Genomic DNA, 18,140 nt, shown 5'->3' with positions numbered 1-18,140 from the left:
AATAAAAGTGTGATGAAATGTTTCCCTTAATGTAAACAAACTCTGAGAAACTTTTCTGATGACCACTAATCCATGTTGTCATTTCCTCACATATTAACAAACACCATGTCTACTCATGCAACAGAATTCTCACTTTAAAAATTAATTTAATTTTGCTTTTATTTGATGTGTATGTGTGAGTGTCTGCATGTATGTATGTGCACCATGTGCACATTTAGTGTCCACAGAAGCCAGAATTAGGTATCAGAACCCCTGGAAGTTACAGGCAGTGGTGAACTGCCAGGTGGGTGTACACACGTAGGAACCAAACTCGGGTCTTCGGCAAAAGCAACAGGTGCTCGTAACTGCTGAGCCATCTCTCCCACCCCAACATTTTTATTTTCATTACCGTTTGTAACTATACTTTATTTTTTTTTAACTTTTTTTTTTTTTGAGATGAGATCTCAAGTAGCCCAGGCTGGTATCTCCTGTAGCAGAGGAGAACTGAATTCTTATTTTTCCTTGCTCCCACCTTCCTTAGATCCCACCATCCCTGCGATCACAGGGATGCACCCCCAGGCCCAGGATTTTCTGCTTTCATTTAAATTATGATATGCATTGGTTTGTCTGTGCATTTTTCAAATATCCAGTGCTTGTTATAGTAACTTATTTATTTTAATTTGAATTTTAGCTAGCTTCTTCAGCTTGCATTGTGTGTAATTTTTCCAGGTTCTGATGTTATTTTTAGTTTTCTTCCTTGAATCACCATACACTTTTAATAGTCATCGAAGCATTGATAATTAAGTTCTGGGGGCTGGCCGGAAGGCTCAGTGGTTACGAGTGCTTGCTTCACAGGCATAAGGAGGACCAGGGTTCTGATCCAAGCACTTGTGAAACAAGCCATGAGTTCTACCCATGCCTGTGAGCCTAGCTCTGGATGTAGGTGGGGTGAGATGGAGAAAGGGGGATCTTTGGGCTTTGCTGGCTCCCAGCTGAGCCAAAAAATGCAAGCTCCAGGTTTAGGGAGAGATGATACCTCAAAGAAATAGGCTAATTTAAAAATAATGAATATATACTAGCTCATTTACTCTACCTAATAACAGAGTCTCCTGTTTAATTACTTCGGTATTGTATGCATCTTTAGTGATAACACACACGCAAAAACTTACTTCTGCCATTAACTCTAGCGGGGCACGAGTCTCCTTTTTAGAGGGGCCTTCCTCATCTTCGTCATTGGTGTCCTCTTCACCATCGCCATCTGTTGAATCCGACAACTTCTCCTCCACGTCCTGAAGGCAATATTCACTAACTTTCTCCTGCTTTGCAAGGACCGAATCCTTGCCGGCTTCACCTTAAACAGAGCACACGTAACTAAGAAACAGTGGAAAGCTTAGATGTTGATCCGGACCGGATCCTCTTAGCATCTGTGAAACTGATATATTAAAAGAACCAGCACACAAAACCCATCACAACTGCTCCCATCTGTCTACACATCATCTGTCTACACATCAGTTCATTTATTGCCGTCAACTTCCCAGTGAGATGGGTAGTGTTTCTCTTTTCTTTCCTTTTAACTCTTTGAGATGGTTCTTTATTTTATTTTGTGTTCATTGGTGTTTCATCTGCATTCATATCTGTGTGAGGGTGTTGGATCCCCTAGAACTACAGTTATAGAGAGTTGTGAGCTGCCATGTGGGTGCTGGGAATTGAACCTGGGTCCTCTGGAAGAGCAGCCAGTGCACTTACCCTCCAAGCCATCTCTCCAGCTGGGTAGTGTTTCTATTTGTATTTACTGATAAACAAACAGGGAAAAAAGGTGAAACAACCCCTATTCAAGGTCATGCAGCAACCCCACTTGGTCCCCTATTCAAGGTCATGTAGCAACCCCACTTGGTCTGGGAGTCAGTTTGGTTAGAATTGATGCTCTTAACTACGTTCTATTATTCTTTCCTAAAATACATTAAAATGTACTATGAGGGCAATTCAAAAGAATACGTTGTTTCTTCTAGTGTGCCCCCCATGGGAAGCACGATGGGGTGTGCCTTTGGCTTTGTATAGTATTTCATATTTTCAGACGGAGCCAGTTAGACCCAGCCCCTTCTCGAAAGACTCTGTGTTTGTGGAGTCTCTTCTTTGATGAGATCATGGCCATGAGGTACTCTAAACGATGTACAAACACTTGTATAGAAAAGAACGACTTTCAGGAAAGAGCACCAGAGTAGGCAGGCCAGGAACACACAGACCCCAAAAAAGAAGAGAAAACCAGCTCAAAGTCAAATGCGTCAGCCTGAAACGCGCCACTAGCCCTTCTGAGGGTCCCCATCTACCTGCTTCTGTGTTATCCATAGTCTCCATGGAACGGCAACCTCCTGCCCCTCCAAAGCACACCTGTTCTGTGCACCACCTCACCATACTGATGTCATCAGAGGGAGGTCATAAAGGGTGACATCACAGGGATGGGCTCACTCGCTTCACAGACACTCAGCATTGTGAAGAGGTTTCCTAATCTCTGGGTCCACTGTGTTCTTTCCTGGGTCCGTTAATTTCACGGTGGCCCCTCTTAGAACCTAAAATTATCTTTCGTGTTGGTGTTTCATATTGCTGTTTAAAATGTTTATTTTTTTCAAGTGATTGATAAAAATTGCGTTCAGCTGAAAGTGGTGGTCTACGCCTTTAATCCCAGCACTCGGGAGGCAGAGGCAGGAGGATCTCTGAGTTTGAGGCCAGCCTGGTTTACAGAGCAAGTTCCAGGACAGCCAGGGCTACACAGAGAAACTTTACCTTAAAAAAAAAAAAAAAGATCCGTACTCATGAGCACCCTGTAATGTTGATGCACCAAATGTGTCGCCTCCTTCTGGCGACACGAAGTCCACAGGTCTCAGATGTTGAAATAGAACATTCTCCTCGTTTCTAGCCATCCCACTGTTTAACAGCACTTTAGACTCCTATCTCTAGCTGTACTGACTGGTTTTTCCTCAGCCCTCCTTTGTCCCTTCTCTTCCCAGCTTGTGGTAACGCCCTCTCCAGTCTAAACTACTGGTCCCACTGATGAGAGCGTTTTTAGTCACTGTCTTTCTCTGCCTGGCTTGTTTCATTTGATATTGAGATGTCCAGTTCCATCCACATTGCAAATGACATGATTTCGTTTATTTTTTTAAGTCCAAACTGTAAGTAAGCCACACCTTCTGTATCTATCCTTCAACTGATGAACACCTACTTTTTAAGAACTGGCCGATGATCTCCCTCTAGAACGTGAACTTCCTAAGAGAAAGGTCAGTGTCTGCTTTGACAACTATATCCAGATTTTTAAACCGGTACTAAGCACTCTGGCTTGGTAAGCTGTCATAGTGTTTTAACCCATTCTAGGATTAAATGCCCTGTAACGATCATCTTATATAACATATATCACAGATGCCTCTCTGGCTGTATACCACGTATCCCAGTATATGAGTTTGAACCATTCATTACTGCTTCCTTTGACCCACCTTAGAACTACAATGTTGTCAACTCATGTCCAAAAGGCCATGGATAGCTGGGCTAAAAGAGAAGCCACAATTATTCAGCCCAGCAAGACATGCCATTTGTTACCTGAACTTTCTTTTAGGTAGGAAGATGACCACGGGTCAGACTGCCGATTTGTTAAGACATCCTTATTTTCAACACTCCTTGAAGATGGTTTGTTTTCAGTACATTTTAGAGAGACTTTATCTTCAATCTTCCTAGAAGAGGCTTCTTTTCTAACCATTAAAGCAGACAGTGAAACATCTCGTCAGTTATAGTTCAATGTTCAAATGCTCATAAAACACATGTGCCTACTATATTTCAAAGAAAATAATAATGTAATATACCAAACATGGACTTAAATAGAATGTTGGCTCTTTGGAAAAGTATAATTGTCATTGCTCATGAAAAACTATTTCTGCTTAGTGTTTTTTATTATTATGCAACAATACATAGAATCCTTTCAGACTTCCAACACAAAGCATGTAAGAGAATCACTTATGAAAATGCTTTTGGTTCACCATGATGTGGTGACATAAAACCATTTAGGGAAATTGGCCTTGAATGGTTTTTTTGAAAAAATGTAAATAGATGCCTGCTCTTGCTATCCTTTAAGTGAGGTTCCAACGCTACTATTAACCCCACAGTCACAAAACAGCCTCTTTTAGTGTTTTCCATTTTAAGTTTCATGTCAATAACAGCACATGGAGACAAGGCATTCTAGATATAGCACCCCCTTCACAGAGAAGCACACCTATGCTTGAGAAAAAACAACCGAACTCCCTTTTCAGAGGGATTAAGAATCTTCCAGTGTGTCTCTTTCTCAAACTTCAAAAAATTCTGCATGGAAAGACACCAAAAGATAAAGTATTATTTTTCCGTCTTAAATCATGGTGGCTTTGCCCCTTCAAAGACTGGTCTGAACAGCCAGTTATCTTGGGTTCTGTTCTCTTTCTTTCTTTTTTTCTTCCTTCCTCCCTCCCTCCCTTCCTCTCTCTCTTTTTACATCCCTGTCTCTGCATGTGTTATATGTGTGGACATATATCACGGAATGTGTGTGGAGGTCAGAGGACAACTTGTAGGAGCTGGTTCTCTCCTTCCACCAGGAGCACCCCGGGGATCCAACTCATGAAATCAGGATGTGTGCTAAGCTCCTCTTGACCTTCTGCTCCCTCTTGCTAGCCCTGGGGTTATGATTTTACAACTGGGTTGACTGGCTTATTATCATTCTTTAGGAGAGGCAAGAATGGAACCTTTACTTCCCTAGGACTAAGCTATTCTGTTCTTGGCTGTTTACCCAGATGATTCTAAACCATCATACCCCAGAGATAATCGATATCCATGTTTGTTACTGCACTATTCACCATAGCCAGGGAGTGGAACCAATATTCATCAGTGGATGTGTGGTGGTTTGAATAAGAATGGCCCCCATAGACTCATATGTTTGAATGTTTGGTTCCCAGTTAGTGGAACTGTTTGAGAAGGATTAGGAGGTGGGGCCCTGTTGGGGGAGGTGTGCCACTAAAGATAGGCTTTGAGGTTTCTAAAGCCCATGCTAAGCCCAGCTTTGCTCTCTCTTTGCCTGCAACTTGTGGATCAGCTATGAGCCTCAGCTCCAGCTCCAGTGCCATTCTGGCCTGTCTGCTGCTATACCACCCCCATAATGGGCATGGGCTCACCCTCTGAAACTGTAAGCAAGTACCCAACTAAATGCTTTTTCTCAGTTGCCTTGGTCATGGTGTTTCATCACAGCAATATAAACCTAAGACAGGATGAATACGTAAAGAAAATACATGGTGCATATACACAATGAAATGTTATGTGTCATCAAGCCGGGTGTGGTGGCATGGATGCCTTTAATCCCAGCATTTAGGAGGCAGACGATTCTTTAGAGTCGGAGGCCAGCCTGGCCTATAGAGTGAGTTCTAAGACAGGCAGAACTACATAGAGAAATGCTGTCTCAAAAAACAAAACAAACAAAACGGTTACGCACCAGCTGGAGGTGGTGGTGCACTCCTTTAATCCCAGCACCCAGGAAGCAGAGGCGGGTGGATCTCTGTGAGTTTGAGGCTAGCCTGGTCTACAGAGCAAGTTCTAGGACAGCCAGGGCTACACAGAGAAACCCTGCCTCAAAATAAATGAATGAATGAATGAATAAATAAATAAATAAATAAATAAATAAATAAATAAATAAGTTGTGCCATTCAAGAAAAATAAAATCACAACATTTGCAGGAAAATGGAAGCACTGGAAATCACTGTGTTAAGGGAAATAAGCTAGAACCAGAAAGACAGATACTACACGTTTTCTCTTTGATGCAGAATCCAGGTTTAAAATTACATGAATATGTGTGTGTGTGTGTGTGTGTGTGTGTGTGTGTGTTTATTCACATGTTCAGAGATTATGAAGCTAGAAGGGGAAGAAAGCAATCTCAAGAGTAGTAGGAAATAAGGTAATAAAATACATGGAAAAGAAAAGTAGAAATGGAGGCTGATAGGTTGGGAGGGGGAGAAGGGGAACAAGCCGCAGGGGGTGAGCGGTGGCCATGGGGAGGGGAGCAAGCTGCAGCAGGGGGTGAGCAGTGGCCATGGGGAGGGGAGCAAGCTGCAGCAGGGGGTGAACGGTGGCCATGGGGAGGGGGATAACTGAGAACAAATGATGATGTGTGTGGAGACATCATGACAAAGCCTCATACTTTGTACACTAACCTCAAAACGTCTTCAAAAAGAGATAAACGTGAAAACAAACCAACAAACATCCTTCTCTGGACATGAAGAAGGCAAGGGGAGACATTTACGTGTGTTCTGCATCTGATCCTTTAGTCTTCTAAGTGTGTCACAGCATCCACTGAGAAACTTGATAGTGAGAACTCACTAAAGCCCCCCCCCCCTTTCCTGGGATGGCAGGGTTGTTGCAAGGATACCATAAAACTGATCACTAGAACTTACATACGGCCATATCAGCTCTAGGAAAAGAGCTCTCATGTCCTTTTCTCCACTAAATGATAGTATTTTGTTGACTCTTAGATGGTGAGGCTGTTATTGTAAGACATTGTTTTTATGTGCCACCAAGAAAAGAAAGACATTGCTAAAGCTGGCATTAACTGAAATCAATGTGAGACCGTATACATCCAGGATTCTGTGCGGTAGGATGCTGTCAGATCCACTAACTTATATCCCCGAGTAGGGGAGTTAGCCTGCACAGTTCTGAGGATTTGAGGAGTTGAAAGTGCTCTGATTAATCCTAAACACACAAGTTCACTGTCCTATGGCTGCATGGAATGCTACTGTTGCAAGCAGCAACCATGCTCACACCACCCATGACCAAAACCTACCTGAGAACTGACCCAGTCATGATTTTAACAGTAAAGCACAAAGCCCTTCTAACTTCCTGTAGAGTCTACGGTGTAGACGGTCAAAGAATCAGAGGCAGAAACGCAGTCTTTTCTCCAACTAAAACCTACTGACTTTAGTGAGGTGTGCTGGCCCAGGCTTATAACCCCAGAGGCAGGCGGGTCTCTGTGAGTTAGAGGACAGCCTGGTGCACGTAGTGAGTTCCGGGATAACCTGAGCTACCTAGTGAGAACCTGTCTCAAAAACAAAACAAAACAAAACAACCAAAAACCAACCAACCAACCAAATAACCCTTCCCCAGAAAACACCCTACTGACTTCCTTTTGAGAAGAAAAATGATGCTCATGGTAATAAGGACTCTAACCACTTAAGAAAACAGTTGACAGCTTCATTGTCTACAAAACAGCGTCAGAGGAGGAAAGGTTTCAGATTTTACTGTACATACTAACATCCTTTGGATATGGAAGATATTTAAGTAGTTTTGAAAGCTACGAAGTCAGACAACCCAGCAGAACGTAGTTATGATGAAGCGTTGATATCCTAAGTTTTAGCATTTTCCTTAATTTATAAGGACTATTCTCCATATTTAGGAGATGTTCCCCCAATTGTTATTAATAGTATTTTCAGAAAACTTACAATTGAAATTTTGTCTTAAATAGTTATATTAATCAACCATGGGTCAAAACTAAAAATTGTTTAAATCTTACTTTGCTGAGAATGTATTAGCTACACCCAGGGAGATCTGTGCTGGGGAACTATAGAGCTTGCTTGTCAATCTTGGTCTTGGTCCAAAGCAGCACTTCCTTAAAAGTGAAGCAGAAAGGGAAAAACAGCTTAGCATCCATTTTATAAAAGGTTGGAGAGCAGACCACCGCTATGTAACACAACCCCGTGGATACAATTTCTCAACTTTTGTCAAAGAAGTGTGGATTTGCTGCAGTCATTTTTCCTGTACTGGGACAGGGGTGAAGACTCAGAAGGGAGAGAGAGAGAGAGAGAGAGGGAGAGAGAGAGAGAGAGAGGTCTCTAGCCTAGCGCAGGTGGGGTCTTTACTTAACCAAATCCCAACAATGGGATGAAAATGGATGGGAAGCGCCACTGAGGAATTCCCTGACTTCGCATGAGTTAACTCTGAGCTACGATCCCCCGCAGTCTTCCATTTCACTATGATTGTCTTCAGACCCTAACCCTCTTTACCCTCACCTTTGGTAAGGGGCCTGGGGTGGTCACACCACACATCTGTGAGACTCACTGGCTGAATTTACCAGCTTGGCTCTTGTCCCTGAATGGGCACCGGGGAACCTGACCACACCGTCCTTGAGAAAGGCAGTTTTATAGTCACATGCAGTGGGGACTGAGAGACTTGTCCCTCTGCTTTTCTGTCTGGGTCTAGGCTGCAATGACCTCCTGGGCGGAGTCTCGTCGGGTCAGGTGTGGAGCACCTCTGCTGAGTCTCACCCCTGCTCAGCACTGTCTAAGAACACTGGCTGTGATGGCTAGTACTGATTTCCGTCTACAGTCACATCAGCCCTAAGGCACCCAATCTCCTGATTGTCAATTTGACAGGATCTAGGTCACCTAGGAGACAGTCCTCTGGGCTCACTTTTGAGGGAGTTTGTAGACTGAGTTCCTGAGGTAAAAAGAGCTATCGAATATGAGCAGCACCGTTACATGGGCTGGATCTCAGGCCTTCATAAAAAGGGGGAAGCAAGCTAACAGCACCGCCCCCTGACTGCATCAAGTGTGATTAGCCACCTCACACTCCTGCCGCCATGCCTCCTTTAGCCATGATGCAGTTTGTGCTAACTGTGATGCAGAAGGACCCCTTTTTGACTTAAGTTGATTTTGTCAAGTACTTTTGTCCAATGTGGCAGAGCTCTTATTGCCACCAATGAATGACCTGTTACCCCCCATGACTACTGAATGTCCTGCCTCGTGCTTTTCCAGTATGCTTCCAACTGTGTGATAACAGGGTATACAGAATTATGTGTGTGTAGGTGGAAATAATTTATATAGGTTTTTTTCCCTGGTGGACTGTAACTTTAATTTGAAACAAATGGAAGTCCTCTGACATTGCTCTGTTACATAATCCTTTCCCTTTGATACAAAATACACAGGGTGGTGGGGTGGCATGCTGGGAAAGTCACTTGCTGCCAAGCCTGCTGAAGTGAGTTTAAGCCCCAGGACCTAAGTGACAAGAGGAGAGACTCAACTACTAGTTGAATATAGTCTCCTGCCCTTCATATATGTGGCTCATGTCACTCCTTACATAGATACAAGTTTGGGTTTTTTATTTGATTGGTTTTTTTGCTTTTGTTTTTGTTTTTGAGACAAGAGTTTCTCTGTATAGCCTTTGGCTGTCCTAGAACTTGTTCTGTAGACCAGGCTGGCTTCGAACTCAGAGATCCACCTTCCTCTGCTTCCTGAGTGCCAGGATTAAAGGTATAAAGTTTGCAACAAAGTTGAAGATGAATATTTTAGCTATTGCAGTATGGAAATTAAAATATATGTTGCATAGAGTAGAATTTTTCTCAGCCAATAGTATTCAAAATGAACCAGGACCTCAGGCATGATAGACAATATATCTATATCTATATATCTATATATATCAGCGGTCCTCAATCTGTGGGTTGAGACCCCTGGGGGTCAAACCCTATCACAGAGGTCTACTAAGACCATCTGCTGCTGTGGGATGGTCTGTATGTCAAATGTGTTGCTGATTGGTCAATGAATAAATCACTGATTGGCCCGTGGCCAGGCAGGAAGTGTAGGCGGGACAAGGAGGAGAATAGAGCTGGGAAGTGGAAGGCTGAGGAGAGACACTGCCAGCCGCCATGATGACAAACAGCATGTGAAGATGCCGGGAAGCCACAAGCCACATGGCAAGGTATAGATTAATAGAAATGGATTAATTTAAGCTGTAAGAACAGTTAGCAAGAAGCCTGCCACGGCCATACAGTTTGTAACCAATATAAGTCTCTATGTTTACTTGATCGGGTTTGAGCGGCTTGGGACTGGCGGGTGAGAGAGATTTGTCCTGACTGTGGGCCAGGCAGGAAAACTCCAGCTACAATCTGCATATCAGAAATTTACATTATGATTCACAACAGCAGCAAAATTAGTTATAAAGTAGCAAGAAAGTAACTTTACGGTTGGGTGTCCCCACAACACGAGGAGCTGTATTAAGGGGTCGCAGCACTAGAACGGTTGAGAAGCGCTGAGACATGTGAATTCCTGGGAGTTGTTTCTCTCCTCCCACCACGTGAGTCTTGGGAGCCGAACTGAGGTGGTCAGGCCTGGCACTGTCCTCTTTTCTTCATTGTATGTTATGTGTGTGGGTGCTTTATCTCCAAGAGTCTGTTTATCATACGTGTGCAGTGCCCCAAAAGGCACCATGTGGGGGCTGGGTATCAAACCTGGGCCCTCTAGAAGAGGTTCTTAACTGCTGAGTCATCTCTCCAGCCCTAGGAATTTGTTTTAAGGTCAATATTCCAAGTGTAATTTTTCATAGAATAAATTTTTCCTCCAAAAGGTAGGAGACGATTGCGTCATGAAGGACTTTAATCAAATATTGGATGCTGTGAATGGAGCTAGCACCTCACAGTCAACCATTCAACTGGTCTGAACATACGCTGTGATGTTCAAATGCCAGTTTCTGAACTATTCAAGGGGATTTTTTTTCTTTATGTAGGATAACGATGCATGCTAAATGAGCTGAGAACACTAACTTTAAAGTGAGTATTCACTTACAGAGATGTTCTAAAGAAGGAAGCCACATCAAAGGGACAGGAAAGAAGAGTGGAAATTAAACAATCAAAAGACAGCGTGGACAGAAAACACTCCATTAAAGCATTAGGCGGAAGTGAGTATCACCTGTATTTCCCTTTTTTCACAGTTCAGTTTTCATTTTAAATCTCTCTCTACTCAAGTAACAACTGAAGTTCATCCATGCACGTCCGCCTTTGCAAGTTTAATTAGGTGACCAATGGTTTGCATTATCTACTTCTAATTACTTAAAAGGGAAGGCCAAGGACATTTCCTTACTGTGACATTGGTTTGCTTGGGTCAATCATCACTTTTTCTGAAAGAGAAGAAAAAATATTTAGTATTTTTTTCAACAGTGCTATCCCTAACACAACATTTCAATTGAGAAGCAGTTAAGGTTTTTTGTTGAAAGACAGACAACACAGGAATTATTGTTGAGCCATACAATCATATCCAACCATTCCAATATTCTTCTTAACTAATATTCAGAACAAGGTCATGGTCAAACACGTTCTAAGAAATAAATCATTTACCCTTTGGATCAAACACTAGCAATGTGCCATTTTGTCTGCTTTTTGGTGCCTAAAATAGAAGCAGGAAGAAAAGCTAGAATTATCATTATTATTTTAGTTTGAAGTATTTGGAAAAAAATATTAAGAGCCTTTATGTAAATATTTCTATTGTGTAATATATACTAAAGCCAATCATTTTTAAACTTTATAAACTGATGGTAAAGCTGACCCAAAACATTCTAAAAACAAAACAAAAAACAACAAGAACAAAACCTCCAGCATTATACATTTCATTTATTTTTTTTTTTTCATTTTTCAAGACAAGGTTTCTCTGTGTAGCTTTGCGCCTTTCCTGGAACTCGCTTTGGAGACCAGGCTGGCCTCAAACTCACAGAGATCCGCTTGCCTCTGCCTCCCGAGTGCTGGAATTAAAGGCATATGCCACCACCACCCGGCTTATTTATTTTTTTGAGACAAGGCATATTTATGCATCCATGACTGGCCTTGAGCTTACTTACTACGTAACCACGGATGACCCTGAACTTCTGATCATTTGCTTTCACTTCCCAAGTGTTAGGATTGGGGTGGAGAAATGGCTCAGCCATTCAAAGGGTAGCTACACAACCAAAAATGCCAAGGGCGAGGAGGACAGGCTTGTGCCACCATGCCCAGTTTATGGAGGTTGTGGGGCTGAAAGCAGGGTTTCCTGTTTGCATGCTAAGCAAGCACTATACCAACTGAGCTCCATCCCAGCCCTGCATCCTTTACCTTTACAGCATCTTTCTTGTCTAGGTAGTTCCTGCAAAACAAAGAAACCAGACATTTACCTTGTAAATTTCTAAATACTTATATAAATGATAACACAAGTGAAATAAAACACAGAACTGTGAGTAGGCTGTTAAACATGGGTCCATCTGGGCTAAGAAACGAAGTTATAATGTCTAGGGCAGCAGCTCTCAACCTATGGGTCAAAACTCCTGTGGAGATCGAATGACCCTTTCACATCTCCTAAGGCCATCAGAAAACACAGATACTTACATTACAATTCATAACTAGCAAAATTACAGTTATGAAGTAGCAACAAAAATAAGTTTATGGTTAGGGGTCACCACAATATGAGGGACTGTATTAAAGGGTCACAGCATTAGGAAGGTTGAGAACCACTGGTCTAGAGAAACCAACTTTCTTCCTATCTCCCCTTGGAGTTCATGTAAACAGAGCTGCAGAAATGATTCTGCACGGGACAGTGGTGATGTGTTGAACGATCCCCTAGTTCTGTTACCTTTTTGGTTCATTATCTTGGATTCTAGGTCTAGACTAAAAATACAGTCAATAGCAGGCTAGGACACCCTTTCCGCTGAGCTGACGACCCTGGGAATCATAACTTCATTTCAGCTCGCATTGACACTTCTCTCCAACTTCAAGAAACTAAAGCATGATGAATAAGTCAAGCACTGCCACTGTCCCGTCTGCGGGCGCCATGAAGGATATCTTTAGAACAGATGTCAGTCAGAGGCGGGTGGAAGGCCTCCGTATTCAGGATATGGAATTTTACTAATTATTTAAATATTTAAGTCATTTAAATATTAAGTATTATTCAAATATATAAACATGTATCATTTAAATATATAAAAGTACAATTAATCTTTTATTTTATCCAATGATATGTTTTAATTTGTATCTCATAAATCTTCACATGCATTTACTAATACTTAGAAGTTGAATGTTTCTCTGAGTATTTTTGTTGCCTTCTAGGTTACCTAGTTATAGGATTGATTTTCCCCATGATGGAGCCCTTTAAATACCTGGATAAATTTCATTTAATTGTATTCTTTTAACTTATGGAAAAGGTCACACTTAATTACAGCATATGTTAACAATTCACTTGTTCCCCCATTTGGCTCCACAGCCCAAGGCAGACTTTTTGTTGGTTTCTCACTCCATAGACCAAGCTGGCTTTGAACTCACAGAGATCCACCTGCCTCCCAAGTGCTGGGATTACAGATATGTGACACCATACCTAGCCCTCAATCCAAACTTCTAAAATGGTTATTATTCCATACCTGGGGATTTCTGGAATACAAAAATCAGGCCCAAGACTGTGGACGACAAAGCACAGGGTCATTAGTTGGGATTGCCTGCTTTTCTATTGTCTCTCTCAGACTCTCATTCTTGAGCAAAGCAGAAATGTTTACCCTTCCACCCCCCGCTTTGCATTCTGGGATCCTTGACCAAGCCAGGTATTAAATACGTTGTTAACTCCATTCTCGGTTGCAGAGTTGATAGAGAGCTCCAGTGTGCCAGAAAGCACAACGTCTTTTGAGGGAAGCCAGTTGTGAGAAACCAAATATGATAAACGAAAGAGTTTCCTCGGATTCTCTAGGCTAGGAGGAGACAACACAGTGATGAACTAAAGAGGCTCCCCAGATTGCTATCGTCCTGTGGACACACCGGTAAGATAGGCAGAGCACGACCTTTCCAGTCAGAGCCTCCCTCCGCATCTCCAGCTTCAGAGCTGCACAGACTGCAATTCTTACTTGGATGCACAATCAGGCATGCCGTTCTCTTCCCATTTCAGTGGGGAAAGGAAAATCAGGACAGACAGAGCTCAGACAGATGGAGGTCCAGACTCCTCTCAGTCCAGCTGTACCGTTCCCCAGGATGTGCCCACTTGCCCTCTCTAATTCTAACATTTATTCCTTAGGAGTCAGTGACACTCAGGAGCCAGGCTCCCACTACTCCGGGGAGTTTGGAAAGTGACTTAATTCCCTTAAGCTTCAGCTCTCCACCTGAAAAGTAGGGATTGTTATGGGGCTGACTTCTCTGGATCATCTTAAAGATAAAATCCAGGTCAACTATATGAGGGGCTTAGCACAGAGCCTGTCACACAGTAAAAACAGTTACAAAAGCTTCATGTTTTATCTAAAAGAAAAGCTGGGCACATGTCCTTTGGGCTAAGATTGTTTGGGGGAGCAAAAGAGAAGCTGTGACCTGAGACAAACAGACTAGCTTTGAAGACACTTAACTTACAAAGCCACCTCAGCCCTAAAGTGCTGATACATGTCAACCAAGATCGCTGGCCCATGGAGAAAGCTGTCATGTTCAACATGGGTGAAACTAAAGTGAAACCCCAAGGAACCTCTGGGTTTTGGACTGTGGGTTGACTCTATTCATGTCTGTCAACAGTTCCTTTGGCAATGGGAATAATTATAACAGCCTGCAATTCCCATGTAATATTCAACATCTACTTAAGACAGAAATCTGGGCTGGGGTGTCGTTTAGGGGAAGAGCGTACTGTGTAGTTAGCCTGTGTTGAGTCAGAAAACAGAAAAGCAAACCTTCCATGAGCACCTCTTATGCAGCACACTAGTCTGTGCTAAAGCTGCGGAGACCCCACGATGGATTTTCTGCTTTGAAGATGCTCAGCATCTCAAGGCAGACACAGCATCTCCCTTCCGGTCCAGGCCTCAGAGCGCTGTAGCCAAGGCTTCTGAGGGGCTACCACGTAACTTTCTATACCGCCCAAACTGAGATCATAGTGACTACCAGGATCCAATCAAACGCTTTTTAACACATGGACAAGAGGCGATAGCCAAGAAGAGTCTGCACGCGGTGGAGGCAGACCGAAAGCACCCCCCAGTGCTGCAATCCAGACGCGGGACTTAGTCTCTGGTTTTTGCATTCCTTTCGTAACTGTATTTTCTACAAGAATCCATAAACAATGCATTACTACACAGTGTCTGTCCCCAGATCTAGCTGCTTGACTACAAAGGTAGAGGTACTGTTCCAAGCACACCCTCTCTGCTGGACAGTTTTCTGTCAACTTGACACAAGCTAAAGTCATCTAAGAGGAGGGAACCTCAATTGAGAAAATGCTTCTGTAAGATCAGGCCGCAGGCAAGCCTGTAGGGCATTTTCTTAATTGATGATTGATGGGGGAAAGCCCAGTCCATTGTGGTTGGTGCCACCCCTGGGTTGGTGGACCTGGGTGCTATAAGAAAGCAGGCTGAGCAAGCCAGCAAGCAGCACCCCTCCATGGCCTCTGTATCAGCTCCTGCCTCCAGGTTCCTGTTCTGTTTGGAGTTCCTGCCCTGACTTACCTCCACAACGGACTAAGATGTGGAAGTGTAAGCCAAATAAACCCTCTCCTCCCCAAGTTGCTTTGGTCGTGTTTTTTTTTTTTTTTTTCATCACAGTGATAGTAACCCTAACTATGACACCTACCGTGGTAATTCATAAGCCAACAGTGACAGGCCTAAGTGGTGTGCCTGTGATCCAAGCTTAGCTCAACACAAAATTTCCCCGAGGTTTTCCAACTAGGACAGTCATAAGGTCAGGAAAATGTGAGTCTAGAACTCCTGGGTGAGAAATGAGGAGTGAGAGAGGAGAGGTCAGAGGAGAGAGAGAAGAGAGGGAACATAAAGGAGAGAGGAGGAGGAAGGGAGAGGAGAGGGGGAGACAGAATGAACATGTGTAAGAGGCACACACATACACCTTCAATGATGTCTGAGTCCCTCTTTCCACTCAATCTCTGTCCCTACCATGGGGAAATTACCAGGTAATTTCTCATTTTGTTTTGTTTTGGTTTCTGTTTTTCGAGACAGGGTTTCTCTGTGTAGCTTTGGTGCCTGTCCTGGCTCTCACTCTGTAGACCAGGCTGGCCTCAAACTCACAGACATCCGCTTGGCTCTGCCTCCCGAGTGCTGGGATTAAGGGCGTGCGCCACCACCGCCCAGCCTTCTCATTTTTTCCTAAAATAAGTCTGAGTTGTGGGGGTTTTGTTGTCGTTTGAAACAAAAAGAAACCTTGACTACGGCTCTTACTTCTTGCTGTCATACCTGGCACTGTAGTAAGAGCTTTGATAGCAGAATTAGCACAGCCTCTGGGCTTGTCAGATGAGAAGCATTAAGTCCACACATGAACATGGAATAAATTGAAAGAATCCCAACCACAAGCTCGTAACATGGTAAGATTGGATCTTTCACCATAGGATGCCACTGTAAAGGTGACATTTAGCAAAGTTGGGGCCACATCCAGGTAACAATAGATGAACTGTCCAGTTCAGTGTCAGAGAATGTCTGCTGAAGCTAGAACTGTATTTGGGGACAAAGAATAAAAGCCATTAACTGCCACATGCTAAGGAGTTAGGGCTGTTAGTATCAGGCAATGTAAACCAAATTCAAGGCTCTAAAGAAGACCGGAAGATTAAATTGACCCCGGAGATTTGGTGGAGGGTAAATGTGAAAGAGAACAGAGGCAAGAAGATCAGATACGAGTTCAGAGAAGATGCTGGCCAGCAGCCCACAGACCATGGTGAGCGACTGCCTACGTCTGTCTATCAACAGAATTGTGTTGGATTCCATCACCCACCTGGAACAAGAGAAGCTAAAGACTTGGTACCCCAAGCAGACGGAAGTTATCTCCCATACACACACCTCTAGGCACAGGTCACTAAACAAGGCCAGTGGGGCCACTCAGGTCGCATGTGGACTGCAAAGTCCAAACAGAAATTTATCAAACGAGTTGCTAACACTGAAGATTCGAATTCCCAGATATTCTTGTTTTAGGTTTCTCTTGTAATAACGGAAGACATAACATTTTTCCCTTTATTGTATTTGTGCAACTATCTTACTCTTTTATTCTATGTTTTTGTAAACAACCTTGTGCTCTGCTTGGCAGAGAATGGATGAAGAGAAGAGGCGGTTAGTGGGGGGAAGATTAACACAACCCAGGCACACTTTACTGTACAGTGTCAAATGCATATAAGATGACCATCCATCACTTACTTATACCCAGAGTACTTATAAACTCTGCATTTCCTCCTTGGCAGGACAGCAGCTTCCTGGAGGCAGCCTATGTTCAAATCTCAACAGATCTTGTAATTTTTGCATCAATTCCTTAACCTCTCTGTAATTCAGCTCATTGAAGCAGAAGATGAGGATAAAAGGTGGTCACTTACCCCCCATGGCTCCTGTACAGGTAAACACACATAACAACAGAACCTAACGGCCACCAGAAGGAAATCACCTCAATAACTCCTATCACTTTCACTACGTATTGCTTGGCCTTGCAAGGGCAGTCCTGAAACTGGGAAATGAAACCAGCTCTACGAAACCCCAGGCTACTTGGACATGGAAGCAGGGAGCACAGCTAAGTTATGCAGCTTCAATGCAGGGCAGGCATGAGAGACAAATTCTGGAGTGGGTGCAGTGGGAATCCCTAGGAAAGTGTTGAGATTTAGCTCTGGAAACTCAACAGTTAAAGATCATTTCTGCTGAGGTTGTTTCCTGGAGACTAATAAAACAAAAATAAAAACCTGTATGTGTGTGTGTGTGTGTGTGTGTGTGTGTGTGTGTGTGTGTGTGTGTGTGTGTGTGTGTGTATTCGGGAGTCATTGACTTCGGTTTTTAGGAGAATTAAAGTATTTTAAGTATCTCTTTCAGATCTCCTTTAAAAAAAAATTTCTTGGGGTAAGAACAAACAGCCTCATCTATGCTACCAGTGTCACTGTGCTGGATACTGTTAAAATGCTAGTTCAAGGAGCCAAAAGTCAAAATCTTGATTTTTGGACATTCCAAGTCATCTAGATTGGATTTAGAAGCGCTCTGTGGTGCGCCCTTCTCTTGGGCGATCAAGAAGGTCCAAAGTTCACATTGCTATGGCCAAACAAGTACTAAGTAGAGAACAAGCCAGGGGATGCTCGTCCCTATAAACCATTAAGTTGTTTGCAAAAATAATTAAAAGAATCGCGGGCAACTGGGAGAACTGGGGCGGAGCTGGAGGCCCTGGGATGAAGGTGCCGGTTTTCATTTTGGCTGCAGGGTGAGATACGCACACCCAGGCAGACCTCCCCTCCTCTCAGCCAAGCATCCTACCTTCTCGGGCGGTGCCTCGGCAGCCGTGGGGCTCCAGAGCCCCAACCTGGAGTGGTAGAGAAGTTTTCAGGGTTAGGCGCCGTCCAAGGTGCGGGCTGGGTCCCGCCAGTAGCGGGGGGGCACCGGGAAGTTACTCGCAGTCACCACGGCGCTGC

At 43.4% G+C, this 18,140-nt stretch overlaps 1 protein-coding gene across 3 annotated transcripts in view; it reads right to left on the bottom strand.

Moving 5' to 3' along the window:
• Erich2 (glutamate rich 2) overlaps positions 1–18,140 on the bottom strand; it is a 33,130-nt gene that overhangs the window by 14,547 nt on the left and 443 nt on the right. For 2 of the 3 annotated variants that reach the window (XM_052726135.1, XM_052726136.1), the window contains exons 2-9: positions 17,986–18,031; positions 13,174–13,209; positions 11,879–11,909; positions 11,132–11,180; positions 10,878–10,914; positions 7,541–7,636; positions 3,568–3,716; positions 1,149–1,330 (exon numbers count right to left, since the gene is read on the bottom strand). In XM_052726135.1, coding sequence (XP_052582095.1) covers positions 1,149–1,330; positions 3,568–3,716; positions 7,541–7,636; positions 10,878–10,914; positions 11,132–11,180; positions 11,879–11,909; positions 13,174–13,209; positions 17,986–18,031 — 626 coding nt within the window. The remainder of the gene's footprint in view (positions 1–1,148; positions 1,331–3,567; positions 3,717–7,540; positions 7,637–10,877; positions 10,915–11,131; positions 11,181–11,878; positions 11,910–13,173; positions 13,210–17,985; positions 18,032–18,140) is intronic. The other variant, XM_052726137.1, reaches the window with a different exon arrangement.

Source organism: Peromyscus californicus, unplaced genomic scaffold, assembly GCF_007827085.1.
Source record: "Peromyscus californicus insignis strain IS unplaced genomic scaffold, ASM782708v3 Scaffold_7__1_contigs__length_154581171, whole genome shotgun sequence".
NCBI lineage: Eukaryota > Metazoa > Chordata > Mammalia > Rodentia > Cricetidae > Peromyscus > Peromyscus californicus.
The sequence above is the reverse complement of the archived record's forward strand: the minus strand, read 5'-3'. Positions and strand labels throughout refer to the sequence as shown.